The sequence below is a fragment of the Phaethon aethereus genome (assembly GCF_964289735.1).
Source record: "Phaethon aethereus genome assembly, chromosome: 9".
NCBI classification, from domain to species: domain Eukaryota; kingdom Metazoa; phylum Chordata; class Aves; order Phaethontiformes; family Phaethontidae; genus Phaethon; species Phaethon aethereus.
In genome coordinates this window covers 28,696,117-28,721,150 of record NC_138585.1, presented here as the reverse complement: position 1 = coordinate 28,721,150, position 25,034 = coordinate 28,696,117, and the positions used below count along the sequence as shown (strand labels likewise).

The following is a 25,034-nucleotide window of genomic DNA, read 5'->3' as shown; positions in this document are numbered from 1 at the left end:
TAGGGACGGCGACGTTTCTTTTGTGAGACGCGTAGGTGCCGAATTTGAAAATTTAAGAGGAAAGGCTGCATTGCACGTATGTTGACTCCTCTGTCCTGACATTAATCTCTCTCTTAGGAAGAAACTCTGAGGTTTAGTTACTGGCTTAATCTTTTAAAGATTTATTTGAGCAGTCCAAGCAGTGATTCATTAGTGTAAAATGTGCTGGTAACCATTTCCTACCATTGCGAAGGCCTTTTCACCTCATGTACAGAAGGTTGCTTCTTAGACCTATCTACTGAACTGAGAAATCAGAATTCTACATTTGTATGCAAATCAATGCAGTTGTTTTCTAGTGAGAAATCTTTAAAAAATGCTTTTGTTTTTTAGGAAACAAAATGGAAAACAATAGGAAAATGATACCAAGCTAGGATGTTTCTACATACTGTCTGCATACTTTTTCTAAACTTACTCTCTCGTTTAAAAATGAGAACAAAGTTTTCTGTAGGTATCATCCCCAGGTTCTGCAAAAAAAGACTGTGTGAAACAGAGCTGTATTATGAAAAATACTTCACTCCTCATTTCACCACTGAATATTTATTAAAAAACATAGTAAATATTCAAACATACTAAGAAGGTAATCTGTATCACAGTAAAATTGCTCTTTGGTTCTCAGATACTCTTGCTTCACGTGATCCATGCTCATGGTAGTCATATAAGGTGGACAATATTAAACTGATATGAAAAAGTTCATACTTTACTGAAGATCTCTGGGTATGTTTCCAGAAAGTAATTTTATTTGATATTCAATGTTTGCTGGCAGAGCAAAAGCACCTTAGCTTTGTTTTAATTTAAGTCAGTGTTTAATCACTGAAAGAACCGATGCTAGGTAATAATGCTAGCTCTAATTTTCCCCAAGCCCTTCCTCTCTTTTTTTGCACAGTCATTGCAGACTGAATACTGTGAATGTACTTAGGCACTTACATGCCTATGGCTGCCTTTGAGTAAACTTATTCCAAGAATTAACTCGGTCCAGCTGTAGACTTTGTTAACAATCACTCATGCTGTATTTCTTATTTCAGATGACGTGAATGTATGTTACTGTGAAATCGCTGCCAAGATGGTTCTTTGCTGTGCACTTGTACGCGCCAGAATCTGAGGGTCGGGGATTCGGGATGAGTAATGTCCCCGGGGGGCGAAGCAGTTCGCTCCCAGGTGCTCGGCCTTCGCTACCTGTAGAGAGTACTGAGTGGTCAGGTAATTCCCAGGTAATTTCTGGTTTGGGTATTCCCAGTGCTATGCAGTGGAGCTGAACTGCTGCACCAGGCATCGTGTGTATGGTCTGCGGTGGTCTGCTCATAATCCTCGGGGGATAGGCTACAATCACCACAGGAACAGTTACAGAGGAATCCCCGGCATTGTTGTGGGCCTTACACACGTAACTTCCCCTGTCGTGAACGGTGGCTTCACGTATAACCAAGGTACCGTTTTCCAGCAGGATGTATTTCCTGTTGATCTGCGGCCGGTCCAGCACGTAGCCACCTGGCAGAGTCCACACTGTGTTCGGTTTGGGACTCCCATCGGACAGGCAGTGGAGCGATAACGACTCCCCGCTAATGCCCTTCACTGGCCCCGCCGGGTGAGTGAGAATACTGGGCTTCCGCCCAACTTCCAGGATGATCAGCTTTTCAATGTAGCCAACTTTATTCCTGGCAGCGCAGCGATACTTCCCCGCTTTGTCTCCATCAGGATTATAGATGGTAAGGGTACCGTTGCTGCCTGTGAGAAACTGGGAAGTCTTGATGCCGCTGGAAAACCATGTGCCATTAGGCAGCATCCAGCTTATGTCAGGTGGAGGGTTTCCGTCCACAGAACAATTCAAGGTGGTAGTTTTTCCAGGTTTTGCTATTATTCTTTCATTGAATGGATTTTTAAACATCGGTCGCCTTAGCATTTCTAATACCTCCAGCTGCACCACCAACATGCTCTCTCCCCCATCGTTACGTGCCACACAGATAAAATCTGCTGTGTCAGAAGGCCTTATGTTCCGAATCTCAAGTGTCCCATTTTTGTGTACTACAATCCTGCTCCCATAATACGGAGCTGTTAGGAAAACATTATCAGGCATGATCCACATAATCTGAGGGGGAGGCGTCCCCTCTGCCCTACAATCAATTTGTTTCTTTGAATGCCGCACTGCTGTCACTTTCATGATCGTTTTGTTCACGTACAAACCGTTTATGATGGGTGGTTTAGCAACAACATCCAGTTTATACAATTTTGTATCATCCCCTCCAGGATTACGAGCAACACACATATACTCCCCGGCATCTAACAGTTTGACTTGACTGACTGACAGAGAACCATTGATGTGCAGGAGGTGTCTGCCTGTTGACGAGGAGATCATGTCACTGGAAGGCAGCAACCAGAATAGTTTTGGCTTGGGTTCTCCAACAGCTTCACAGTCCAGCAATGCCGTATCTCCAGCTTTCACTTTAATGTATGTTTTGTAATTGTGCTTTATCTGAGGGGCTGCCATGACGACCGTGATGCGTATCTTCATTTCGTCTCTTCCCAGTGTGTTTTGAGCGTAGCAGGTATAATCTCCTCCTTCTGTTACTCCTATTTTGTTGAGATACAGAGTTCCATTGTCAAAGAGGACGTACCTGCGAGACCTGCGTCCGCTGTCATCTGCCAGCATCACATTATTGATCACTGTCCCGTCCGGCAAGCTCCAGGATATTTCTGGTGTGGGTGACCCGGAGGCTTTGCAGTCCACTTTGAGATCTTCTCCGTACGGCACCAGTTTCTTGAAATGCTGTTTGCGGTCGATCTTGGCTGGTTTCATTGTGATGCTGACTTTCATCAGTATCAGATCATCTCCGATTTTGTTTCTTGCAACACACAAATAGTCACCTGCGTCCTTTTCAGTAACTGCTTCAATAACCAAGGATCCATTGGGGTAGACGTGGATTCTGCTTCCCATTCTGTTGTGGGGGGAGAAAGAAGAAAAGAATTGTGAAACAAAAGACTGGAGGTGAATCGTGAGCACTGAAAGGGACAGTATCAGCAGCACGACACGATACAGAAGCACTCTCCAGAGGCACTGTGTCCATATCACTCGCAGGCCTAGCGGGTTGTAACCTGATGTAGTTGCCGCTTTTGTTGTTGTGTAGATGTGCAGTGTGCTCGCCGACTCGAGTAGGTGCGCAAAGCTGCACGATGCCACCTCTGCCTTGTTGAAAACTGTTCTGTGAACAAATGGGCCCGCTGAACCTTACGAACCTCATCCCTCGTGCTCCTCCTTGCTGATAACCCGCGGCGCTTTGCCCCCGCCCAGGGGCAGCCGTCGGTGCCACTGCGTGTTGTCCAGACGGACACTTGGCAGTGAGCGATTACTCCCTGGCTGCCTTGCTTGCAGCAGGGCATGGGCCTGGAGCTCCCTCAGCCCGGCAGCAAGTTCCCATGAGCCTGCTAGGAGCATCCTGACCCGGGACTGTCTCTCCCAAAGCGAAGGCGAAGTGTTACTGGGGGGCGAGACCCTCAAAGGTAGGCTTGGCAGAGACTACGGAAGCCTCTTCCTACCGAGTCCTACTTTACAAATCTCTTGTAAATAAATTTTGCTCCCATAAAATAACCAAAATTCAGACAATGTATGATTAACATCAGTTTCCTTAATTCAAATAAGACTTGTATGCATTTTGGTAAGACCTCACCCACTTACGACAACTGATGTGGTCTGTTATTAGATGTATAACAAGAAGCCATCACCACAGATGTTTCACCACTGTTCAACGTTTAAATGTGAATTTAATTCACAATGTATTGTTTCATTGATGTAACAGTCTCTTATACGAGCACCAGAGAAGATGGCATTTGAAGTTGCAAAGAGGTTGGGGAAAAAAAAATAATAAAAGACTCCTACCTGTGCCACTGGTCAACAACGGCCCTGGAGGGTAACCTCCAGATGATCCTGGGCTTTGGCTCCCCAGTCGCTGTGCAGTTCAGAAGCAACTTATCCCCAAAATTCAACTGAGTCATTTCTTGGGAGGCAGTAGCTATTTTTGGAAGTGTATCTCGATGTTCCACCACGAGGCTCACCACCCTCCTTTCCGAGCCCGTCGAGCTTGTGGCTATGCACTCGTAATTCCCGCTGTCAGAAGGGGCGACGTTGCTGAGGTGGAGGGTACCATTGGAGAACAGGAACAGCTTTGCGTTTACAAACTGCAGAGGTTTCACCACCGTGCCGTCAAAGAGGACCCAGTGGACAGTGGGCTGAGGATTCCCTTTCACAGTGCAAGGGAGTTTCAGATTTTCCCCCATCATTCCTTCAACACGTTGTCTCTTCTCTTCCAGAATAGCGGGAGGTGCCGCAATGACCTGCAGTTTTACAACCAGCGTGTCGGTGCCCGCTGGGTTTTTAGCCAGGCATGTGTAGAGGCCCCTGTCGTAAACAGTGACTTCTGTGATAATTAAAGTGCCGTCTCGTTCCACATGAACTTTGCTGTTTCCCGCGGAAGAGTCGGAGACATGCGTTTTATTTGCTAGAACCCACGAGACGGTGGGAGGAGGCCTGCCCTCAGCTGTGCACTTGAGTGCCACGGGCTTTCCGGAGTGAGCGGTGAGGAGCTGCCACCTGCCACCAGTGATGCGGGGTGGGTAGGCCACCACCGACAAGGTGACCAGGAGCCGTGCCGCGCCATGCGGGTTGGCCGCGGTGCACAGGTACTGCCCGCGGTCCTCCAGGCCCGCCCGGGCGATGGAGAGCGTGCCGTTGGCAAACACCATCCATCTGCCGTCGCCTCGGCTTTCCAGAGCATCGGTCCCTATGGAAGCAAGGGGATAACAGCGCAGCACGTCAGAACCTCTCTCTTCTGTTTCTTTTTACTCGGTCCCTGAAAATGCTTTCCCCATCCTGGTCTACCTTGCCCAAATAACCAAGACAATAGTGATAAGAATGAGAAAAGTAACAGTATTTTGGGTACACGGTGAGAAAGCTTTAACATAAAACCAAAACTTAGTCCTCAGTAGAGACAAAGTTTGGATAAAGCAGATGAGGCTTTGCATATCCAAAAATACTTTGGCATAGTTATAAGTAGGCTTTGCATATTAAAAAGTATTTTGGCATAGCTTTAACTCGATTTCATGGTTTGTTACCAGAGACAGATTTTTCTTTTCAAGCGTCTCACTGTTCTGAAATAGCAGGTAACATACAATAAATACTGAAATCTTCTCACAGTAAGCACAGAAATATAGTTAAATATAGATTATATATTTCTTTTTTTATTTCCCTAAAGAACTGTTTCATAACTGGCAGTAAGACACTCCAGCCTGTGTGCTGGGATATCTTTCTTTTTCACTGTTTCCAAGTTCACCTTTTCACTGATACTTCACTCCTAAATGAAGCAATACTTGAGTTTGGCGCACAAAACGTCTGCCAAATCACACGACTACAGCGGAAGGTAAATTCTAGAGAGGTTTATCAAGCTTACCTGATGGGATCTTGGTCCACTGTATCATTGGACGGGGGTTGCCAGTAGCTTCACAAGGAATAAAAGCGTCTGAATTGGCTAGCACCGTAAAAGCAGCTAATTTTCCTCCAATTATTCTAGGCTTTGTGAAATGATTTCTGCCTAAAATGTCCAAGGCTATAGGATTGTTGGTGGTGGTTTCTTGATCTCGTCTCTTTTCAGACCAGCCTTTGGCAGAACCGGCCTTGTCCCTTCCCCACAGAGGAGCATACGGAGTCGTGATGGGCGATGACTTCAGTAGGGTCGGTGTATTGACAGTTAACGCGTCGCCTCTGCCTGGGACTTTAGCAGAGGGCTTCTGCCAGAATTTGATTTCCCCCCTTGGAGGCGAGGTGGTTCTCGCAGGAGGTGCCGGGGGCACAGCCGCTGTCAGGGCTGGCAGCGGGGCAGGATGCTGCGCGCTGGGAGGAGCGATGTCTCTGGTCACAGCAGGAGCACTGGTCCTTGCTGGGAATGTGGGCTGTGCTACGTGGTTTTCTTGGATAACTCTCTCTTCCATTTTCGGGTGTGATTTTTCACCTGCCGCTGCGGCGGCTTTGATCTGCTGAGCAGGTTCTGACCCAGAGGTTGCACAGACTGTGGCAGGTCGTGCACGTGTGGCGCCGAAAGGGTTTGAAAGCCGTGGTGTGGTCGGCGTTGGCGTGGTAGGATGCTCAGCAATACGACTGCCGGGTGGTGATGCGGCTGGCTGGCTGCTCCTCTGTGTGACAGCGGTTGCCGGTGTCTGCGTGGCCGCTGTCGGCACACGCTGAGGTGCGTCCGGCGTGGTAAGGATCCACAGCGCTGGCGTTCCTGTCGCGGAGACTGCGCTTGCACTCTCAGAGAGAGGGTTTGCAGGCAGAAGCCTTGTAGGTGTAGTTAATGATGTCACCGTTGTCATGACAGGCGTGGCTGTATTCACCACTGGAATTGCTGCAGTGCCGTGGCCTGCAATCACACTTTGTGAAGTAGATGTTTTAGGGGGCCTCTTCCTCCTCTGACCTCTCTTTTTTCCCCCTCTGAATATTTTACTTTTAGTGATTTTGGTGTCAGTTTGAGGTGCATAAATAGGTATAACTGTTGGCTTCACACTCGCTACGTCCATTTCTTTGGTCGCACTAGTTGCAATATGAGAGTAATAATGTGGTTTTGCAGTGGCAAGATGTTCTTCTGACTTACCGTTGCCATAACGAATGGGTTTGTTTAAAGACAAGAAACCACTGCTGTGATTCCCACCTGTTGAAACAGGTGTGAGGTGCAAAGGCGGCATTTTGGACATCGATAATGTTTTAGGAAGCGCCGTCGATACCTCTGTTGATGGAAGCATATCTGTCTGTTGTGGTAGCTTCTTCAGAACCTCTTTTTGTGCACCATTTCCATAGAGTTGCTCCCAAGTAATTTCTCCTCTTTGGGAATTTTTTGGCAAGGTTGTAGGCTTAATGCTGGGTGAGACTGATTCAAGGGTTGAAGGTATCTTAGTGCTTATGGTATGTGTAATTTCTGCACCAAGATCAACTGGGAGGATCGCCGTTGTCGGTAGCCTGGTGCTGAAAGGCTGGAGTCTATCAGCATTTGTCTGAAATGGAGCACTGCTCTCCAGTTTCCGTTGAGGAGTATCTTGGGTGCCCTTTGTAATGAAAGGCATGACTGTCGTAGTAGCTTTTTGCCTTGCACCATTTTCCCTGAGGAATGCTGCGTTTTCAGGAGTACCCGCTGTGTGCTCCAATGGCATATTCATGGTAGAGGGGGAGGACAGAGGTGCTTCTGGGCTAAATGGGTTGATGGAGCTGCTTAAATTATTTACGGTTGGTAAATTTGTTATGTATTTCATATTCCGTTGAAGATCTGCAGCCACAGCTGTACTTCCTCTGACAGATCCTGGCCTCCCAAAATTGTATCTGTGCTCTTTCATACTTGGAATACGTCCTGGTCTAACAAGTCGTCTCCTACCAGAAACTTTCTTTTGTCTCCCATATTGATGCTGGGCCTGGGGTGTATCAGTTATAGGATCCTGAATAATCTGAATTTGCTGATGAGTAGTGGTACTTGAGGCCAGGGGTGGCTTAGGAGTTACTTGTTTCTGAGGACTATGAAAATAAATGTGTCTGAATTCAGGGCTTGGTTCACGAACTGTCACTGCAGGTATCTGATGATCTGTTTGGCTGGAAATCATATCAATGGGCTCAGTAAAAACATGTAGTTTGTCCGCTGCATTTTGGGAAGTTACAGACTTGCTGGTGTCTATAACATCTGTCACGGGTGTTGTAGATACAGATTTTAGTTGCTGGTTATTACTTGCCCCAGAATGTACCAACCTTTGCCCAGCAGGGAAGTGTGTAGATGTTTTACTTGTTCCATTTGATACAGTTGATTGTTTTATACCATTTGCTGATATTTGACTTAAATCAGACCTTTCCCATGAGTTCGTAATTGTAGGTTTTAGATATGTTTGTGGCCTTCTGCTGTCAGATGACACAGACAGTGAAAAAGGAGCAGGTAGGGGAGTTACTGCCTCTGCAACCAGGAGAGAGGTTTTCCTAGTAAGAGTGTTACTTGCGGTTGTCTCAGGCCCTGCAGTTATCAAGCTCCCCAGAGTAGATACGGTGGCTGTCTCTCTTACCGGTATCATGAATTCTTCCTCTGGAGATGCAAGATCACCAGAAGTTTCCTCCTCATCCCCAGGAACTTCTGAGAACTTACGGACTTGAACGGGTGGGTTTGTTGCAACTTCTTGTTTTTCTATCAGTGTTGAGTTCCTCTTTGTTTTTTCCAAAAAGGCTGCCCAGCGCTGCGGATCGACTCTCCTGGCTGAGGAAACAAACTGTCTTCTGTGTCCTCTAAACCGCCTTCTTATTTTATCCCTGTAATGCCTGTGAGTTATTCTCCCGTAGCTGTTCCTTTTATGCGCAGTCTGTGCGACCTGATTTCTGGACGCTGAGGCAGCAGATTCCTGATGAGCGGTCAAGGTAGCTAGAGTAGCTAAAGGATGTTGCTGTGTTGTAGCAGAGGCCAGCATTGCATTGCCAGAGCCATCGCCCTCTTCCCATTCTCCCACAGCTGCATGCTTTTTCTTTAGTGTGTTTTCATCCTTTCTAACTAGCACGTGGAAAACCAGAAGATCAACACCATACTGGTTGGCTGCAACGCATCTAAAGTAGCCACTGTCTCTCTCTGTCACCCCTTGTATTCTCAAGGTACCATTGTCAAAAATATGTTTGTTTCTTACAGAATGGTGAAGAATCACATGCTCGGGTAACACCCAGCTAATGGCAGCATCTGGAACAGCAGTGGATGTACAGGGAAGGTAGAGTGTGCCGCCAACGAATGTAGAAAGTTGGGCTCCGTTTACACTATTGTGTTCCACATAAGGATCGACCACAGTAATTCTAAATGTGAGAGTATCTGCATCGTTGTAATTTGTGCCTATGCAGTGATAAAGCCCACTGTCAAAAGTATCAGCTGTCCGTAATGTGAATGTTCCAGTTTTAACTACTACGATTCTTCCATCCTCGCTGATGTAAGGGGCTCTGACTTTGCTTCCATCAGCCAATATCCACTCTACTGCAGGAGCTGGTTCTCCGATTGCTTGGCACTCTAGTTCTACGGTCCCCCCGACTAAAACAGTGTGCTCCGTTTGTGTTTTGTTGTCCCTGGAGATGATGGTCCAGTTATTTCTTGCCTGGTTTTTGTCAGCACTGGGCAAAATAATCTTAGCATCTGTAAAGTACTGGATGTGCAACGTGCTTAGTGTGGTTGCCATCCTGTCTAGCTGTAATGCCACTTTGCTTTGCATTAACCAAGATGGTTCAGCTCTCAGTTCCGTCTCTGTATTGGTAAAAAGTTCATCTTTTTCAGAGTAGATTTGTTTATATTTGTAACTAATAAAAGGTGTGTTTGTTGCTAGGACGTTCCTTTCCAGTTTTAAGGGAGAATTACTGTACAGTGCCAGTATGCTCCATAGCTGCTGAATATGTTCGTAATCAACGCCACAGACAAGAAATGCTGAGAATGATGTTTTGAGTACTGTATTGTTGCCATCTTTGTCAAATGAGATGGGAGACATTTCTTTAGGTTTTTGGATGTTGCAAACCAAGTTACCTCGACTTCCTGCTTGGTCAGTCATGTTCAAAACCACGGATCCTATAGGAGCTATGAAGTCCCTGGGAGATACAGAACTGAAATCCCCATCATCTGGCACCGTGAGGTTTTTGAATTTCAGGGAGTCATGTATGGTTGGCTTATTGCAGGTTAAAGATGCAGAAGGAATATCCACTAAGCTTTTTCCTTTATGATTTTTCGGACTAGCACAAACTGGGCTTTGCTGAGCACCAGAACGTCTGTCTTTTTTGCACTTTATAACATCTGAAGGGAGGAAGAACACAGTTAAGCTTTTGTAATACCGTTTTTACTATTAAAAACACATAGAACTACCAGCAAGTTGTTCTCTTGAATAAAATATTAACAAATTTTATCTTAAAGTAACCTATGAAGACCTAAAGTAACCTAAGAAAACCTATGGCTTTTTGCTGATGAAACTGCTTAAGGACTGTTGCTATTGCAGCTCAGCATGGTGTCCTCCTGTCGCAGTGGTTTTAGACGAGCTCCGCTGTGGTACATGGCCACAGCTTTGTTGTGAGGGACAGAACAGGCTGTAGCAGGTTGGGGGTAACACTACGCTGTCGTGTGCAACCTCTGCTCAGGGCAGCCACAGAGAAAGTCCTCGAGTCCCGTTCCTTATTTCTTTGTCAACTTACCGAGTACAACGTTGGCCTTCACTTGTGACAGTTACAGAAAAATCATTTTCCTTATTCCCTGTGGATTCTCCTGCTAAATGGAAGCTTTGGACTGGCCTAGGAAAACGAGCCATTAAGGAAAGCTGCACTTGGAAAAGGGTTAAGACCACTAGATTAATTTAATTTGGGAAACTGAATGGTATTAATCTTTTTATCCTGACTACATGCACCTACAAAACTCCTGTCTTCCAGTCTTTTCTGGGCGAATAAATAAATAAATAAAGGACAAGTACCTTTATCAGAAAGACTAAGATGCTACACCATGATTGAAAAGCACACACAAAGCCTTCAGCTCACCTGGTCTCTCTTTTGCCCATTCTGCAAACCACTGTAGAGTGCAGTCACAGGACCACGGGTTTCCATGAAGGTAAATGCTCTCTAGCTCAGACATGTAGGAAAACATTTCTTGTGGTAGTGACGTCAAGGCATTGTCAGACAAATGTATGTGCTTCATGAAGGATATTTTAAATATTTGACTATAGCGCAAGGTAACAAAAGTATCTGGATGAAGCTGCTTAAGTAAATTTCCTTCCAAGTGAACCAACCTCAGTGATGTGAGTCCGTAGAAAACGTTGGGATTTACAAATTCAATTTTATTGTGGTCCATATGCAACTGTACCAAGCTCTTTAGACCATAAAAAACATCTTGCTGAAGTACTCTGACCTTGTTATAACTCATCTTTAAGACCTGTTGATGAAAAAGTAACAAGTGTATAATATTAACCCGTGTTATATTGTTATATATAAATATAAGGAGTTATAAATGTTATATATAACTCCTAACAAATTTTGATTGATGGACACTTTGTCAAGTTAAAGTACTTCACCAGACCAGTAATGTAAGTGATTGAAAAAAAACTTAGTAGGAGGAATTATTTTTAAATGCAATGTGAGCTGCAGGGCTACAAGGATGCTGTCTTGTTCCAGCAGCCCATCAGGGTGACACTTCTGCAGTGCACATTTACAAAACACAGCGATTAAAAAAATAAAATAAAGCAATGCTTACTTCTCATTCAAAAAAACCCAATTAAACCACACTTATGAAAAGGGTAAGCGGAATTTGACCATAAGCGCTGGCAGTGATGGTTGTTCCAGACAATGTTAGGACTATAAAAATGCATGCAACAGTCTATTTTGTTTGATGTTTAACCAACAGAACTGCTGAGTGTCTTCCCAGTTTGAGGATTTGTGTCATATGAGATCTGTACTTGCCAAACCTCAACTCCCAGGTGCCATTTTGTTGTTGACAGGTTAAAAGTCAAGTTTGTAACTCTGAGATGAAGAAATCTGGCGTGTTGCTGAAGTACTAAATATGGTACCCAAGGCAGCCTTCTTGTTGTTACTTTTCCTGTCAGAATTATGCTGTTACAGTCAAAAATTCTGTATTTTGAAAATCAACGAGGAAAAAAAGTACAAAATCACAATAACGTGCAAGTTTATTTTATTTGCTAAATATATTTCCATTGAAACTATCTATAATTGTGTTGCCATCTTGCTTGTTGGTAAGGGAGGAAAAGCTTGCAGGCCTCCAGAAGGCTCGTTCCATTCAGTCAGTCGCAGGGAGTTACCAAGCGCCTTTCAGGCAGAGAACCACCTTTCCGAGGGGTAAGGAAACCTGAAGATCCGAACGCCGCAAAGTGCCTCTGGTTTCCGCCTTTCCTTCCCACCCCGCGCCCTAAACCCAGCGACTACTGAGCCAACGCCAACGTGTTTTCTGTCTGAGCAGTTCAGGTCTCTCGTGTTCCTAGTCCGTGGCAGCTACAGCGTTATTACTTCTCTACAGCAGGTAGTAACAGCTCGCGAGAGTACAGCTACCTAGAGAGTACGTGTTAGCTGTACGTCGAATTAGTTGGGAATGGCTGTTCCTAAATAATCACTGAAGTACTTCTTTACATATGAATATCTACACGGCACAGGGAGATACTGAGATAGCTCCAGTATCCCTGTATGATACTGTACATTTACTAGTTTTTACAATATATGTAAATATAGGTAATATTTTATGAATAGGTAATATCTCAGTTAAAGAACAAAACAGGCATCAAATACTACATTTTAAAAGCCCACAAATACATATTAAATTATAAAACCAAGGAACTGTAGAGGTTTTTTTGAAGCACTAAAATGTTTACATGTACTATGTTCAGTTTCTGTTCAGTAGGAGCCTTTTTGTAATGAAGGCTAGAAGGGGACAGGACTATACCGTACTGACGGGAAAGGGAAATCTGGATGGAAAACAATCCTGAAAAAAAAATATACTGACTAACAAATTAACTAAAGACAAGTTTCCTACCACAGACACAGTACTGGGAGCTCTGCAATCTTTCACTCATGTTGAAAGAGAGTTTCAGCTGCAGTTGCCCGTTAAGATACTGCTGACAGACAACTACCACTATTTAAACAGTACCTGAATGCCCACCTGGGAAGGAAGGACTTTTCCCATTAGGATACTGGATCTTGAAGGCCCTTGTCTTTCACGTGGATACAGTAAGAAACAGGAAACCAAAATGCTACAGACCACTGGTCTGCTTCCGTTTATCACTATTACTGCAGATTGTTTAAAAGTCATAACAAAAATTAAGATTAGTTGATTTAGTTCTTACCTGTAATGAATGTAAATCACTGAACACTTTATCAGGGATTGTATTTATCTCATTGCTGTGCAGCATCAGTAACTCTAGTCTCTCCAGGCCAGAAAAATCTGTTTCCGTCAGTTTAAGCAAGCTGTTGTAACTGTAACAAACATTTCACCCCAGACCTGGGTTTAGTCAGGCAGCTAAACTTCACCAGTTTTATAACAAACAAACAAGAAAAACCAAAACAAAAGAACAACTCTTTGGAAATGCATAAAGGTAGACAGCACTTCTGGTTGCTAAGGTGCCGTTTTAAGTCATTCCTTCATGTTAGCACAAAACTTGGTAACCTTTCCAGGGCGGCTTTCTGAAAACTATATTGAAAGCAGATAGGCAAAATAACTGCAAAACTGTGCAGACAAGAATGCCAGGTTTGGGCTTCAATATAGAAGAGCACGAGGCTCCTGGACTGGTAGAGGTTGGCAATACCTTGATGCCTCTTTCAGTCAAGGGCTCTCCCAGCACTGCAGTATCACAGGGGACCATGAACAAGAGCGAGTCTCCTTTGCTCTCCACCGAGAACTAGCTAAAACTAAGGGTACCAGGCTGTGACATTCCTCTTGGGACCTGGATGACAACGGCTGTGCCGAGGCTATGGTGCAGGCGGGTTCTGCAGAGCGTCTTGCAGTCCTTCCCTGGTCCTTGGCTGGACTGTGCTGTCCGCCCTTTTCAGCCGTACATCTGGAGTTTTATTTCCACTCCACAGGTGTCGGATGGTGCACGCTACTTGTTAATGCAGACATAGCCTCAGCCTCCCCTGATCTCCAGAAGCATACAAACAGCGTGCATAGTCTAGGCTGGATTTAAACAGGGAACCAAAAATGAAACAGAGAGCCCTTTGAGCGAGAGCTGCACTGCTATAGGAGGTTTGACCATCGGTCGTATCTACGCCTAGCCAGCGTGAGCAGTGACCGTGGTGATGCCACGCTCTCCCAGAATTAGTAGGTGCTGTGTAAGCCTTGTGAAGGCCAAGCCCCTACTCTGCGATGCCTTTGACCTCATGACTACTCTCACACTTGCACGGCCTGACCAGCTAACGCAGGGACAGCTTCTTATGCTGCAGTCACACCTCCTATGCCCCGTGGTGACAAGTAAGTTGGATTAGTTCACCAGTCAGATAAACAGCCTTTCCGTAGCAGTAATTAATGTATTTCAAGCTAATGTCCCACACCTCAGGTAACCCAGAGACCTCTAAAAGTACTGGTACCTAATTGTAAGACTTCATAGACAGCACCTTGGGACAAGACTGACAAAATCAATGGAAGGAAAGGGCAGATGGGAGTCAGGAGCTGGGATGTGGGTATGTTGCCTGGAAGCAGAAGGCAGATGAGGGGGGAGACTTCAATGAAAACTTCCTTTTATATTTTCTGCATACACATATGGATGCCTCAAAGGTTACATGTATCAAAAGTGATACAAAGATCGGTCAAATACTGCTGATCGACCTCATTGTCTGGTTGTTGTGACACAGGCCACTTGCTGGAAGCTGCGTGAGCGGGACAGCCGAGCCTGCGTACCGTCTGCTCCCGGTTCCTTCTGACCACTCACAGAACAGAACCATGCTGGAGGCCGAGATACTCAGAGAAGCGTTATTTCCCATAAACTGGGTAGATAAGGGCATGGATATGAGCACTGTGTGACATTCTAAAGTCACATCAGAGTCTCTGAGGATTCTGATACACATACTGATTTTCCAGCCCTCTGTCTGAGCTCTGAACTACCTTTTTCCAGACAGAATTCCCTTTCGGGCTCCTCCCGGGTGCCATGTTACAGATGTTCGGGTACTGCAGAAGAGTTCATTTACGTTCAAAACTTTCTGACGTTCCTACGTGCCCTGCGCTACATGCCCCCAACTCCCCCCTAGCGCTGGCGGTCTTACGCTTCGCCAGCTGCGGCCGCCACCGCTGCGGAGCGCAGCTGCCGCTTCGGTCCGTCTGTGCCCAGCACCCGCAGGCGCCTGCGGGCGCGCCCCGCGCGGCTCGGAACGCTTAGCACCTCGGTGCGAGACGTACCCCAGGTCGGCGCGCTGCACGCGCGGCGGGATGCGCGGCGGGACGGCGGCCAGGGCGCGGAAGGCGCAGCGCAGCTCGGCGGGGCGGCAGGCGCAGCGGCGCGGGCAGGCGGCGCCCGGCGCGCGCAGGCAGGCGGCCAGCAGCGCCCACAGCCACCAGGCGCGGGGGGCGCCGCGCCGCGCGCCTGCGGCTCCTGCGGGGGAGAGAGCGCGCGGCGGTGAGCCCTCAGCGCGGGGCGAGGCGGGGGGCGGCCGGAGGGAGGAGCCCACCCGCCGAACGGCCCCGCACCTTTCGGGTCTCCCCTCGGGTTTCGGACCTGGGTAGCGATCTGAGGCGCTGCCCATCTCGGCGGAGCGGCCGCCGCGCCTCCGCGCCGCGCGGCTCGCAGGTGGGGCGCTAGCGGTGAGGGAGGCGGGCCCGGAGCGCAGGGTCTGCCTGCTTCGCGCAGCGTCTGCCTGGTTCGCGCAGCGCCTGTAAGGCTGCTGGCAATTTATCCCCGGGAAGGAACACGTCAGCTCCTTTCTTGCCAGCAATTATTCCAGGCAAAATTAACTAATTTCAAAGGCCGCGCGCAGAGCGGCCGCCGCGCCCCCCACCTCCCCCCGCCCCCGCGGGGCTCCGCTCCGGGGCCCTGTGCCGGGGACCGGCCCCCCGGCTCGGGGCCAGGCGGGCGGAGAGAGGCGCCCGCCGCCGCCTCCCGGGGCAGACGGGACCGCCCCCGCGGTGCTGCGGGCGCGGCCGCCCGCCGGGGTCTCCGGTGCCTCGGCGGGAGCGCGTTGCGATACGGTCGGCGGCTGCAGACAAGGAGCAGCACAGCGGCCATTGGCCCCCGTGGGGGAGTTCGTGCGTGACCCCGGCAAAAAGCGGCTGGCGACACTGCCACCACGTTCGCTGTCGGGGTCGGCTGATCTGCAGATCCAGCCACCGGTACTTCAGCGCCGCAGGTTTGCAGCGTGGTGGTCGCAGCGGCGGCGAGCTTGGCGGGCGGCATCTGCCTGCTGACCGAGAGGAACAGGCTTGCAGGCGCTCCAGCACAGCATCGCCGAGCTCTCCGATCGCTCCAACTGCCAAACCTTGCAGCCGTGCTTTAACAGAGGCTGTCATTGCCTGCTGTTGCCATGGGTGAGGTGTACTGCGCGGTTTTGGTGGTGCTGCCACGCTTTGGTGTGTAAACCTGTCCTGTCGTGCTGACTGTGAGAAGAAACCAAAACTGCAGCTAGTCAGACTCTCTGCAAAAACACCACCAGTCCGAACATCGGGAAGGCCTGGCATTAAGTCAGTGCGCTGTGCCGGGACTGGGTTAAGTGTCTCCCCGTCGCCTGCTGAGCACAGCAGGCTGGCAGTCTTGGCGTGACACTTTCTGAGGTTTTTCCTCAGAGAGAGTGGGTTATTTGCGAAATCACAATGTTCTTCCAGGGGAAATAAGTAAGAAAAGGCTTTTGGAGTTATCTGTGAGAGTCCCTTCTTAGCAGAGTTTATCTAAAGCCAGGAAGAGGCATTAGGCATATACAGTGGGATTAATGGCAAAATAACCCATATTAAGACTACATGGAAAATTGAAAACACTTAATCCACAGCATGACGGTATTTTTCAGTATTGACTAAGCCTCAGAATACTTGGGAAAAGGTAAGAGCCAGGTATTACAGGTCTGAGTGAACACTGGGTGTGTTGTTATTTGAGTCTGGTTAGGGTCACTATCAATTTTTCTTAAAAGTGAAAGACATAATGAGAAGAAAAACGTGAACAATTTAGTGAATTACTTTTTTTTTTGCAGGCATGGATATATTACTGCAGTGGCTGTCCAATAAATAAATCTTGGACTATAAATATTATTTCTTGGACTAATTTGCTGACTCAACATCCTATTATGAGCTAATGCTGTGTTTTCTTTGCAAATAGCAAATGTATAATTGGAACAGTAATGGTAAGATAAGACTTTACAGACTTTTATGTAAAGCCTCAAAAATATCTTTTAAGGGTTCTAAAATTGTTCAGACAAATTCAAAATTAAACAGACGAAGTGATCTAAATCCATAAAGTGATTGTGTATGCTTACTAGTGAAGAACATCGTGATGGTCTGTACTTACAAAGCAAATGTATTCGGAAACTGTGAAACGTAACACAACATATGGGAAGTTCAGGAATCTGGTAGTAACGTGATTTTATGTGTATGCCAGCAAGAGCTTTACTTGAGGTATCTACTGGATGATGTTCATTATCATCTCGGTGGTTGTCTTTGTGAAACACGTAGGTGGCCTTAGTTCGGTTCTGCCTGGGAGCTTATGTCAAGAAGCACTTGTGCTACCTGGCACTTTTGGTCTCAGAAAAAAATAACAAAGCCTCAGTTGTGCGCTGGTACAAAGTTGTGTGCTGATGTTTTTAGGTGCTACCCTGGGAGCACGGAAAAACTTGAGAGATCACACTGTTTCTGGTTCTACTGAATTCTGTTACCCTAAGCAATAAAGAGAGGCTTGCAGGGGTATCATTAGGCATATTTCCTAAATCTTAGTTACAGTCTGAAGGGCAAAGGATGAATTGTTTTCACGAGTAATTTTTTTTTTTTCTACTAGATTACTGAGGTCAAGGCTTCTGGAGTGATACATTCCAATGTTGGTTTTTTGTGGGTGTAAACATGAGGTAAAAGACATTTTTAAATTATTTGTATGAGTCTCCATAATTTGTGGTAGAATTTAGGGACTAAAGTTTCTTCTGAGAACATTTTCCAAAAACACATACTTGAAAATCTGCATTAAAATAAAAAAATATTTTATATGCACAATGTACCTTGTCAAAGTTTTAAGAAAAGAGTATTCATCTAGGGATACACTATGTATATTGTAATTAAAACCCAGCTTTTACTATGCTTCTGAGAAACAGAGTATTAAATTACAAAAAATACAAAGTTCTCCCTCCAGACGGTTGCTGAAGAACGTGGAATATTTTACATTGTAATGCGGTTGTGATTTAATGGGGCTGCCTTACGGAAAATACAATGGTTATACAAACCCATGATGATCGCTTGGTTTTGCTGGCAAATTCTGGCATATGTCTCATATTAAAAGATGAAATTCATTATTGGGGAGAATCAAGGGAGCTTTTTGTTAAGTGAAACTACATTTTGGCAAGAAAGTGTGGTTGCCTCTAAACTCAGTAGTGCTAAGAAGAGGAAAGCTGAATGAAGAAAGTACTTTTGAACTGGGTCTTCACAGCAAATTAGGCATACCAAAAATGGAACACTACTTCAGTTTGCTTTTTAGCAGTTCAGTTCCTTATGTACATCTATATGATTGTTGTGGTTTAACCTAACTTTGCACAAGCAAGGAGGAAAGGCAGCATTGCTCTACAACTCGTTTGTGTGCTTTTCAAAGTGTACGTAATTGCGAGTAGGCAGGTTACACTCATGAGGGTTGTGTTTGTTTCGCTTTTGCTGGCATCATACTTTTACCCATGAGAGCAGCTAACTGGCTCACCTGAGGAAGACGTGTTTCAGGGGCAACTGGGCTGGCTGGCTGGCTGGGCAGCAGGGTAGTGGGAGGCACACCTAAACGAGAGGGAGAGAGGGACATGTTTGCTGGATGATGGGTAGGTGACTTGCACTAAAGTACATAAATACCCGTGGTAGCGCAGGGAAACACACCAGCTCTTCTGAACCTTAGTTCAGTCTGGTAGTGTAAGAGTCATAGTTCCAGACTTCAATACTGAGATCTTTCTTCAGGCAGAAATACTATTCAGATCAAGTCTAGGCCCTGGAACTGAACACTGCTTAGTTTATTACACATTTCAACATTGCTTATGACTCTCTAACCTTGAAGGAAGCCAGGCCTACGAAGTCAAATATGCACAGACTTTTCAAGTGCATGTACTAATCCACCCTTTATTAGAGTTTGTAATTTGGTGCTCTTACTTTGCTTTTCAATTTTTTGTTTGCTTTTTTAATGAGCATTTTTCTTTTTCTTCTTCCCCAGTATGAACAAGTCATTGCAAAATGACTCAAACTTTGGGGAATATTGTCACAGAAAGCAAATGATGTATGGAAGGAATGATTCCTCTTTTTTTTTTTTTTCTTGGAAAATGGGAATAGTCTTACTTTTCAAGCAGCAAGTCTGCATTTCTAGTGGCCAACCCTGTCCATAAAGCAGAATGCTAATATTCCTGGTGTGGCAGCAGCAGAAACCAGTGCAGGGGAGCTGCATGTGTTTTGTGCACATCAGGAGCTGTTGCATAAGGCTTCTGTATCTTTAGGTGTGTTATCAGCTTCCTTCAAGCACACTGTGGTGGCGCTGAATCACAAAGCTGGAATCTCAAAGGAAATAGTGGATGATCCCTTTGTAAAAAGAAATTACACTAAGAGGGCAGGGCACAATTTTGAAGAACACCATACTGATGCGTTTTATGCATCAGTGTCACCAAAAAGTTTTTTTAATGCAATTCTAATCTGAATTGTGTAGATGAATTACATACCTATTTTCTCTTTGATGATGTTTGCTTTTTAGTTTGTTCTTCCGTTGCGGATCCTGGCCATTCCCTCCCACATGCGCACTGTTTCCTTGTGAGAGTGATCTGGCTGTTTTGCAGACAGGTGTCTCAGTTCCTGTCACGCAGCATTCCCACCCCGCCTCATTTTATTCCTCCTTACGCTATCCCTTCTCTCCATATTATGCCAGTTCTCCTTAAACGCCCTTTGCAATATGTTTTCATGTTGTTCTCTTTCTTCACAGCTTCTTGCTCACCAAATTCTTTCAATGTCTTCTGTGCCAATTCACTGTCCGGTACCAGATTCTGTGTCTGATTATTGTGTCAGAATCAGATTGTCTTACTGTTTTCTTAAATAGGGAAGTAATAACAAACAAAATAAAATACTAAAATTTGTGATAAAGCAACATCTCTTATCTGTGTAGGAATATGTTACTTTAAATTCATGTCGGAAAAAGCAAGCTAACAGAAATGTAGGAGATCCAAATCTATCCAATAATTTGATTCAGTGCAAAGGACTTGCTTCGCAGGGCGCAAGGCTGCCCACTGTCTCATTTTTCTGTAATAGTCAGGCAGAAGGAGTGGGAATCTGTCAAAACTGACCAGATGACACATGCCCAGTGCTGGACTGGGGAGTCACTAAGCTCCTAGAGCTCTGTACTTTTGTCAAAAACTATTTTCCCTTGAAAAAGGTATGGCTTCTGCCATAATTTACACATGGAAAAACCTGAAGATCTGACTTGGCGCAGTTGCATCTGCCAGAGTTTTTGAAGCCTTGAAAGAACAGCTCTGAGATAAGAAAACAACCCAGTTTACATCTTCGGCAGTCAGTACTGCTACATCTGAAAGAAGTCCCTGTTGTTACCTGGTTCTCTGGAGCAGATGCTGTGTACACCCATACCTCCTCCTGGCACAAGGAAATGAGCACCGAGTCAGAGTCCTGGGATAAGGCTGTAAGCACAAAATTATGCAGCACTTTCAGTAAAACATTTCTAGTTTCTCAGCTTGTCTTAACCTAATCTTATATGCTGCAAATTAAATCTGTAATACCTGGATCCTTTATGCAGAATCGAGCATTCTGACAGTCCTTACACTCAGAGCCAGAATTGGACTGGTATTTTACATTTCAGTGTGGTATTTCCAATGTACTCTTCAGAGCTATAGGTCTCAGCTTCTGAGGCTGAGTGCTTAAGAAATTAAGTAAACTGTGCTTGAGTGAGCATGCAGAAAATTCGGCTTTAATACGCAATATATTCAAGTTCTTAGACATTAAGGCAAAGTTTATGTTGACTTACAGTGTCTTAACTTACACAGTAAGTCGAAGTAACACATCTTCAGATAGTCTTAACTGGTTTTCTAAAGCAAATATGGCAGTTTTTAGATGTGATCACAGTTCGTCCAGTGCAATAAAGAACTCTGGCATCTGATTGAAGCTTGTGCTATCAATCAGTTTCTTCAAATAAGTTTTAAAGCAAGTGATCTCCTTCGCCAGACTCTGAAATATAGGTTACTAACAGGGCAACTAACTTAAGTATGATAAGGTTTTATTAAGGGCTGTCTCAGTGGGTTGTTAGATGGCCTTTAAAAGGATTACAGGACACTCTTGAGTGCCTCATTGTGAATTTTCAAAATAACATACTTGGGTACAATTCTTCTGTGGCCAAGGCCATAGTCAGGGGCTTAAGTTCCTTTGTAATGAATTGGACAAGCTCCCAGCAAAGCATCAGTTGATTCTGAAAACAGAGTCAGTGGTTTTGAGTGTGTTTATGCAAATATTAACGCAGGGACTGTAAGTCACATCCGCTTTATGCAATGCAGTGCTGTATACCACTCTCCAAGAAACCAAGCAGTATGTCAGAGGAATGTACGTAAAGAGGACTGAGATTCTCTCATATATATAAGCAAACACATTCAGACATTACAGCCTGAGCCTTGGTGTTTTAGTATGGGACTCTGATAAAGCTTAAATAAATTTTTCTACTTGTGTAGAAAGAACAAGGCAGCTGGTCATGGGAAAAGAGATTCCACTCCCGTTTCCCAGGCCCAATATCTCATGGCAGTAATCCCATCAGAGTTCAGTTTTACTCCTGTGGGCGTTAATGGCCTTGGTGTGTACAGACGCTCGCCGGCTCCTCGCAGGGCTGCGGGGCCTGGCGGGAGGAACGTCGGCAGGGACTGCAGCCCCCCGCCTCTGAAAACAGAAGCATGCTGTCCTTCGGTGCCTACGGAGCCTCTCTTCTGAGTGCATGAAAAGTGCTTTGTGTCCTGAGGAAGGGTGCGGGATTATGGTTTTAATAGAGTAATGAAATTAAAATTGTGCAGATGATGCTACCAAACTCAGGTGTTGTAATTTACAGTTCTGTTCCAAAAGTCATGGCCATAAGATTAACGTAAAGCTAAAATGAAATTAATGTAAAATTTTGCATTTACGTTTGCTTTCTCCACAGGATCCTGGGCAGAAGGGCCGTTCCCCGTCAGCGATGCTGCCCAGGCCCCGAGGGCAGTGACAGGCCCGGCCCAGCCCGCCCGCCTCCATTTCAGCCACCACAGCCTGAGCTGCGCCTCAGGCGGGCCGGCCCTGGCCCCAGCCCTGGCCCCGGCCTTGTCCTCGTCCTCGTCCTCATCCTTGTCCTCGTCCTTGTCCTTGTCCTCGTCCTCGTCCTCATCCTTGTCTGCTGGTCGCTGGCCGGCCTGCTGCACTGCCCATCCATGGAGCACGGGGCTGGAGCTGCCCTCCCCTCCTGTCCTGTCCCATCCCGTCCCGTCCCGAGCGGTGGCCCGGCGGCTGCGGGGCCTTGTGCTCCAGCTTTCTTTTGTCCTTGTGTACCCTCTGACCAGTGAGCGTCTCAGATGTGCAGTCAGGAGGTAATTCGTCTTTTCTGGCGGGGATGGGCTGTTACTGATGTCTGCACCGGGTCTGAGCAGCCAGGGACTCCCACTGGCCGCTGCTTTTGAAGTCCATCCAGCTCAGATGACATGGGGCCCGATAAACCATCCACAGTATTGGCAGCCACATCAAAAGCTCCTGCTTGGTGCATTTAATACAGGCACACAGATAATAACCTATTTAGCAGAGAAAGAGCTATCTTTTCTTGCCTTGTGGAAAGCTGCAACATCTTTCTCTTTCACCTGGGTAATTATTAGAGGTGGGCGTGAAGAGTGGGATCATCTGTCACTCGAGTTCAGAGGAAAAGGTTGTTTAAAGCTCTGTGTGCCTGGGGAAAATCTGCTATCCTCATTACTGGAGCATGTCCTCTAACAGGGTAATTGCTTGTTTGATCTACAATGACACGTACAATCCTTTAATCTCCTTTCAGACCACCCCACAAGCAGAGATGTTAACCTGCAAATCTACTCAAGCAGCAGATTAACTGAAACACAGATACTCCTGTTAAAGTAGTATTGCAGGTGTAGACTGGATGGTTTTAATGCTCATCTTAAACACTGGCTAGAGTGTTTTTTAACAGTTTTAATTTCAAAAGCAGTATTGAAATCAGATTTTGAAGGGCTCTGTGTTGCGTTTGTAGGCGTATTGTAAGGATACTTAATCTGGCATATTATTGTTTCTTGATGACCACTATACATTATGAATTTACATGCATAGGATAGGCAGCAAGTTTTCTGGCTATTTATGTTATTAAAGCACAAGGATGATAGAATTGTTTTAATTTTATTTAAATTCAAAGAAGCAGCTGTAATATCTTGTTTACTCACTCTGGAAAGGACTATTTTAGCAGTGTACAGGGTAAACAAGCTACCAGGATGAATGCAAAATTAGATCTAGCATCTTGGGAAACTTTAGGGGCCTTGATTGTAAGAGAGGGGAAGATAGCTAGGTTAGTCAAATTCAGTGAATATTGATCACGCAAAACTATGCCTTAGTACGTAGGCAACCACATGAATACTCTCTTAAGCCAATTCAAGGTCAGTCTCTGGATCACGATGGTGTCTGACTTGGTGGATGACCATTACCAGGGAAGGAGGGTTCTTGCAGTTCTTGTCTTAGTTCCCAGTGTGGTGTCCGTTGCAGTAGCTCATTTAGTGCCTGTGCCTTTGAACAGAAACCTTGGCCAGGCTGCTGTCAAACACAGTCCCGTGGGTTCAGCATTGCCAGTGCAAGTCATTGTCAGGACAAGGTAAGGTACAGCTGGTGTAATATAATGCTCTTATGAACAGTGGGCTATTCTTCTATTTTGAAAAAATTAAACTTGACTTGAACCTATAACAGTCACAACATACCTACATAGAAATTTTTGTGCTAATTCATAGGTTGAATATCCTGCAGTCTGGCTAGTTGGGTATTGTCCTCTGTTTATCCAAGCTTATAGTCATTCTTTCCTTTTCCTGTTACCTGATACTGATGGAGTTGTGTAAATCAGTGGATTTTTTTTCTTCATGCTGCAAATTGCAGAGACAATGCTTTGTTGAAATTGGTAAGGCTTCTGATGCTGAACACTTGTGGGTTGGATTCCAGAGGGTAGGAGGATTTGGTGCGTATGTTTTACAACAGTTTTGGTTCTTCAGGCTGGTGTCAGTGCTTATTTTTTAGATTGACAGACAGTGGAGCACAGTCACTGTACTGGGGGGAGTAAATGACTGCTGCCCTTCCTTTCCTCTGTATCAGTTCCACAGAAGGACTCTCATGGCAGCCAGTGAAACTATCTATCTGCCTTCCAGCAATGCTGAACAGTGACTGCCTTAATAAAAAAATAAAACATGAGAAGAACCAAAAAGTTGAATGAACTTTATAAAGCTTTATAAAGTGTCAACAAGATCAGCTACACAAACAGAAGTAATTAAATATTGCAGCACTGATTCTCTTGCATTTTGTAAGTCTCTAGGCCTTGTAATATTTTGGGGTTCCCCCCCCCCCAGCCCCCAGCTTTAAAAACTGACCTTGAAATTGGAGAATTTACATTTAGAGTACTTTCTTTTGTAGATGGTTTCTGCCGAATTGTCAGGATCTGAGTCAATCTGTTAATCCCAAATGCCAGTCTTACTACTTTACTTATAAAATAACCACACAGGTCAGAAGTTCTTACAACCATCTTGGACTGATCTGACTTGTGAGTTCTCCCATGATATTGTTTGATCTGAAGCAAAGAAATATATCAGAACACTCCTGCATGTGCAGTTAAAAATGTAAGTTATGCTAAGAGTATGCAGGAACTTTTCTGTTTATGCATCTCCACAAAATTAGTCAGGTGCCTTTAAATAAGGGATTTAACTACCCTTGTTGTTTTGATATGAGCAGTTCATATATTAAAAAGCAGCAACAAAACAACAAGCCTACACTAATTGTATCTTCTAATGCCCTACCAGTAACTTTGCCATGAATCAGTAGCTTTGATTAATGTATGAGGTGCAAAAAGGTTTGTATAGTTTGCAGAAAGCATGATTGAGGTTTGAATTTTAATTTGGAAAGCTTTACCTGTTTTCCCCTGAATATATCAGCTCCCCAGAAGCTTTGTGTTTGTTTTATTTGTTTCTTGCTGAATGTGACCTATGTGATTTAAAATACATCTATTTGCAAATAGTTTGCAAACTGAGAAATCTTGTGAGGTTAAAGGATTAGTCTCCATTCTTCTGGAGCCACTACAGATTTTTTTTGGACAGGGTGACTTTTTGTTGT

The 25,034-nt window shown here is 45.4% G+C and overlaps 2 protein-coding genes across 2 annotated transcripts; both read right to left on the bottom strand.

The window, feature by feature from the left end:
* Window positions 1-1,057: 1,057 nt before the first annotated feature.
* On the bottom strand, window positions 1,058-6,009 carry LOC309408044 (immunoglobulin superfamily member 10-like; the record flags this gene model as incomplete). Its single annotated transcript, XM_082003753.1, has 3 exons — window positions 1,058-2,966; window positions 3,905-4,805; window positions 5,472-6,009. The coding sequence occupies 3 exons, from the start codon at window positions 6,007-6,009 to the stop codon at window positions 1,058-1,060; spliced, it is 3,348 nt and encodes a 1,115-aa protein (XP_081859879.1).
* A 154-nt stretch (window positions 6,010-6,163) lies between these two features.
* LOC309408043 (immunoglobulin superfamily member 10-like) lies at window positions 6,164-15,271 on the bottom strand (the record flags this gene model as incomplete). Its single annotated transcript, XM_082003752.1, has 6 exons — window positions 6,164-6,327; window positions 6,669-9,851; window positions 10,580-10,970; window positions 12,886-13,015; window positions 14,928-15,120; window positions 15,244-15,271. The coding sequence occupies 6 exons, from the start codon at window positions 15,269-15,271 to the stop codon at window positions 6,164-6,166; spliced, it is 4,089 nt and encodes a 1,362-aa protein (XP_081859878.1).
* Between the last annotated feature and the right edge of the window lie 9,763 nt (window positions 15,272-25,034).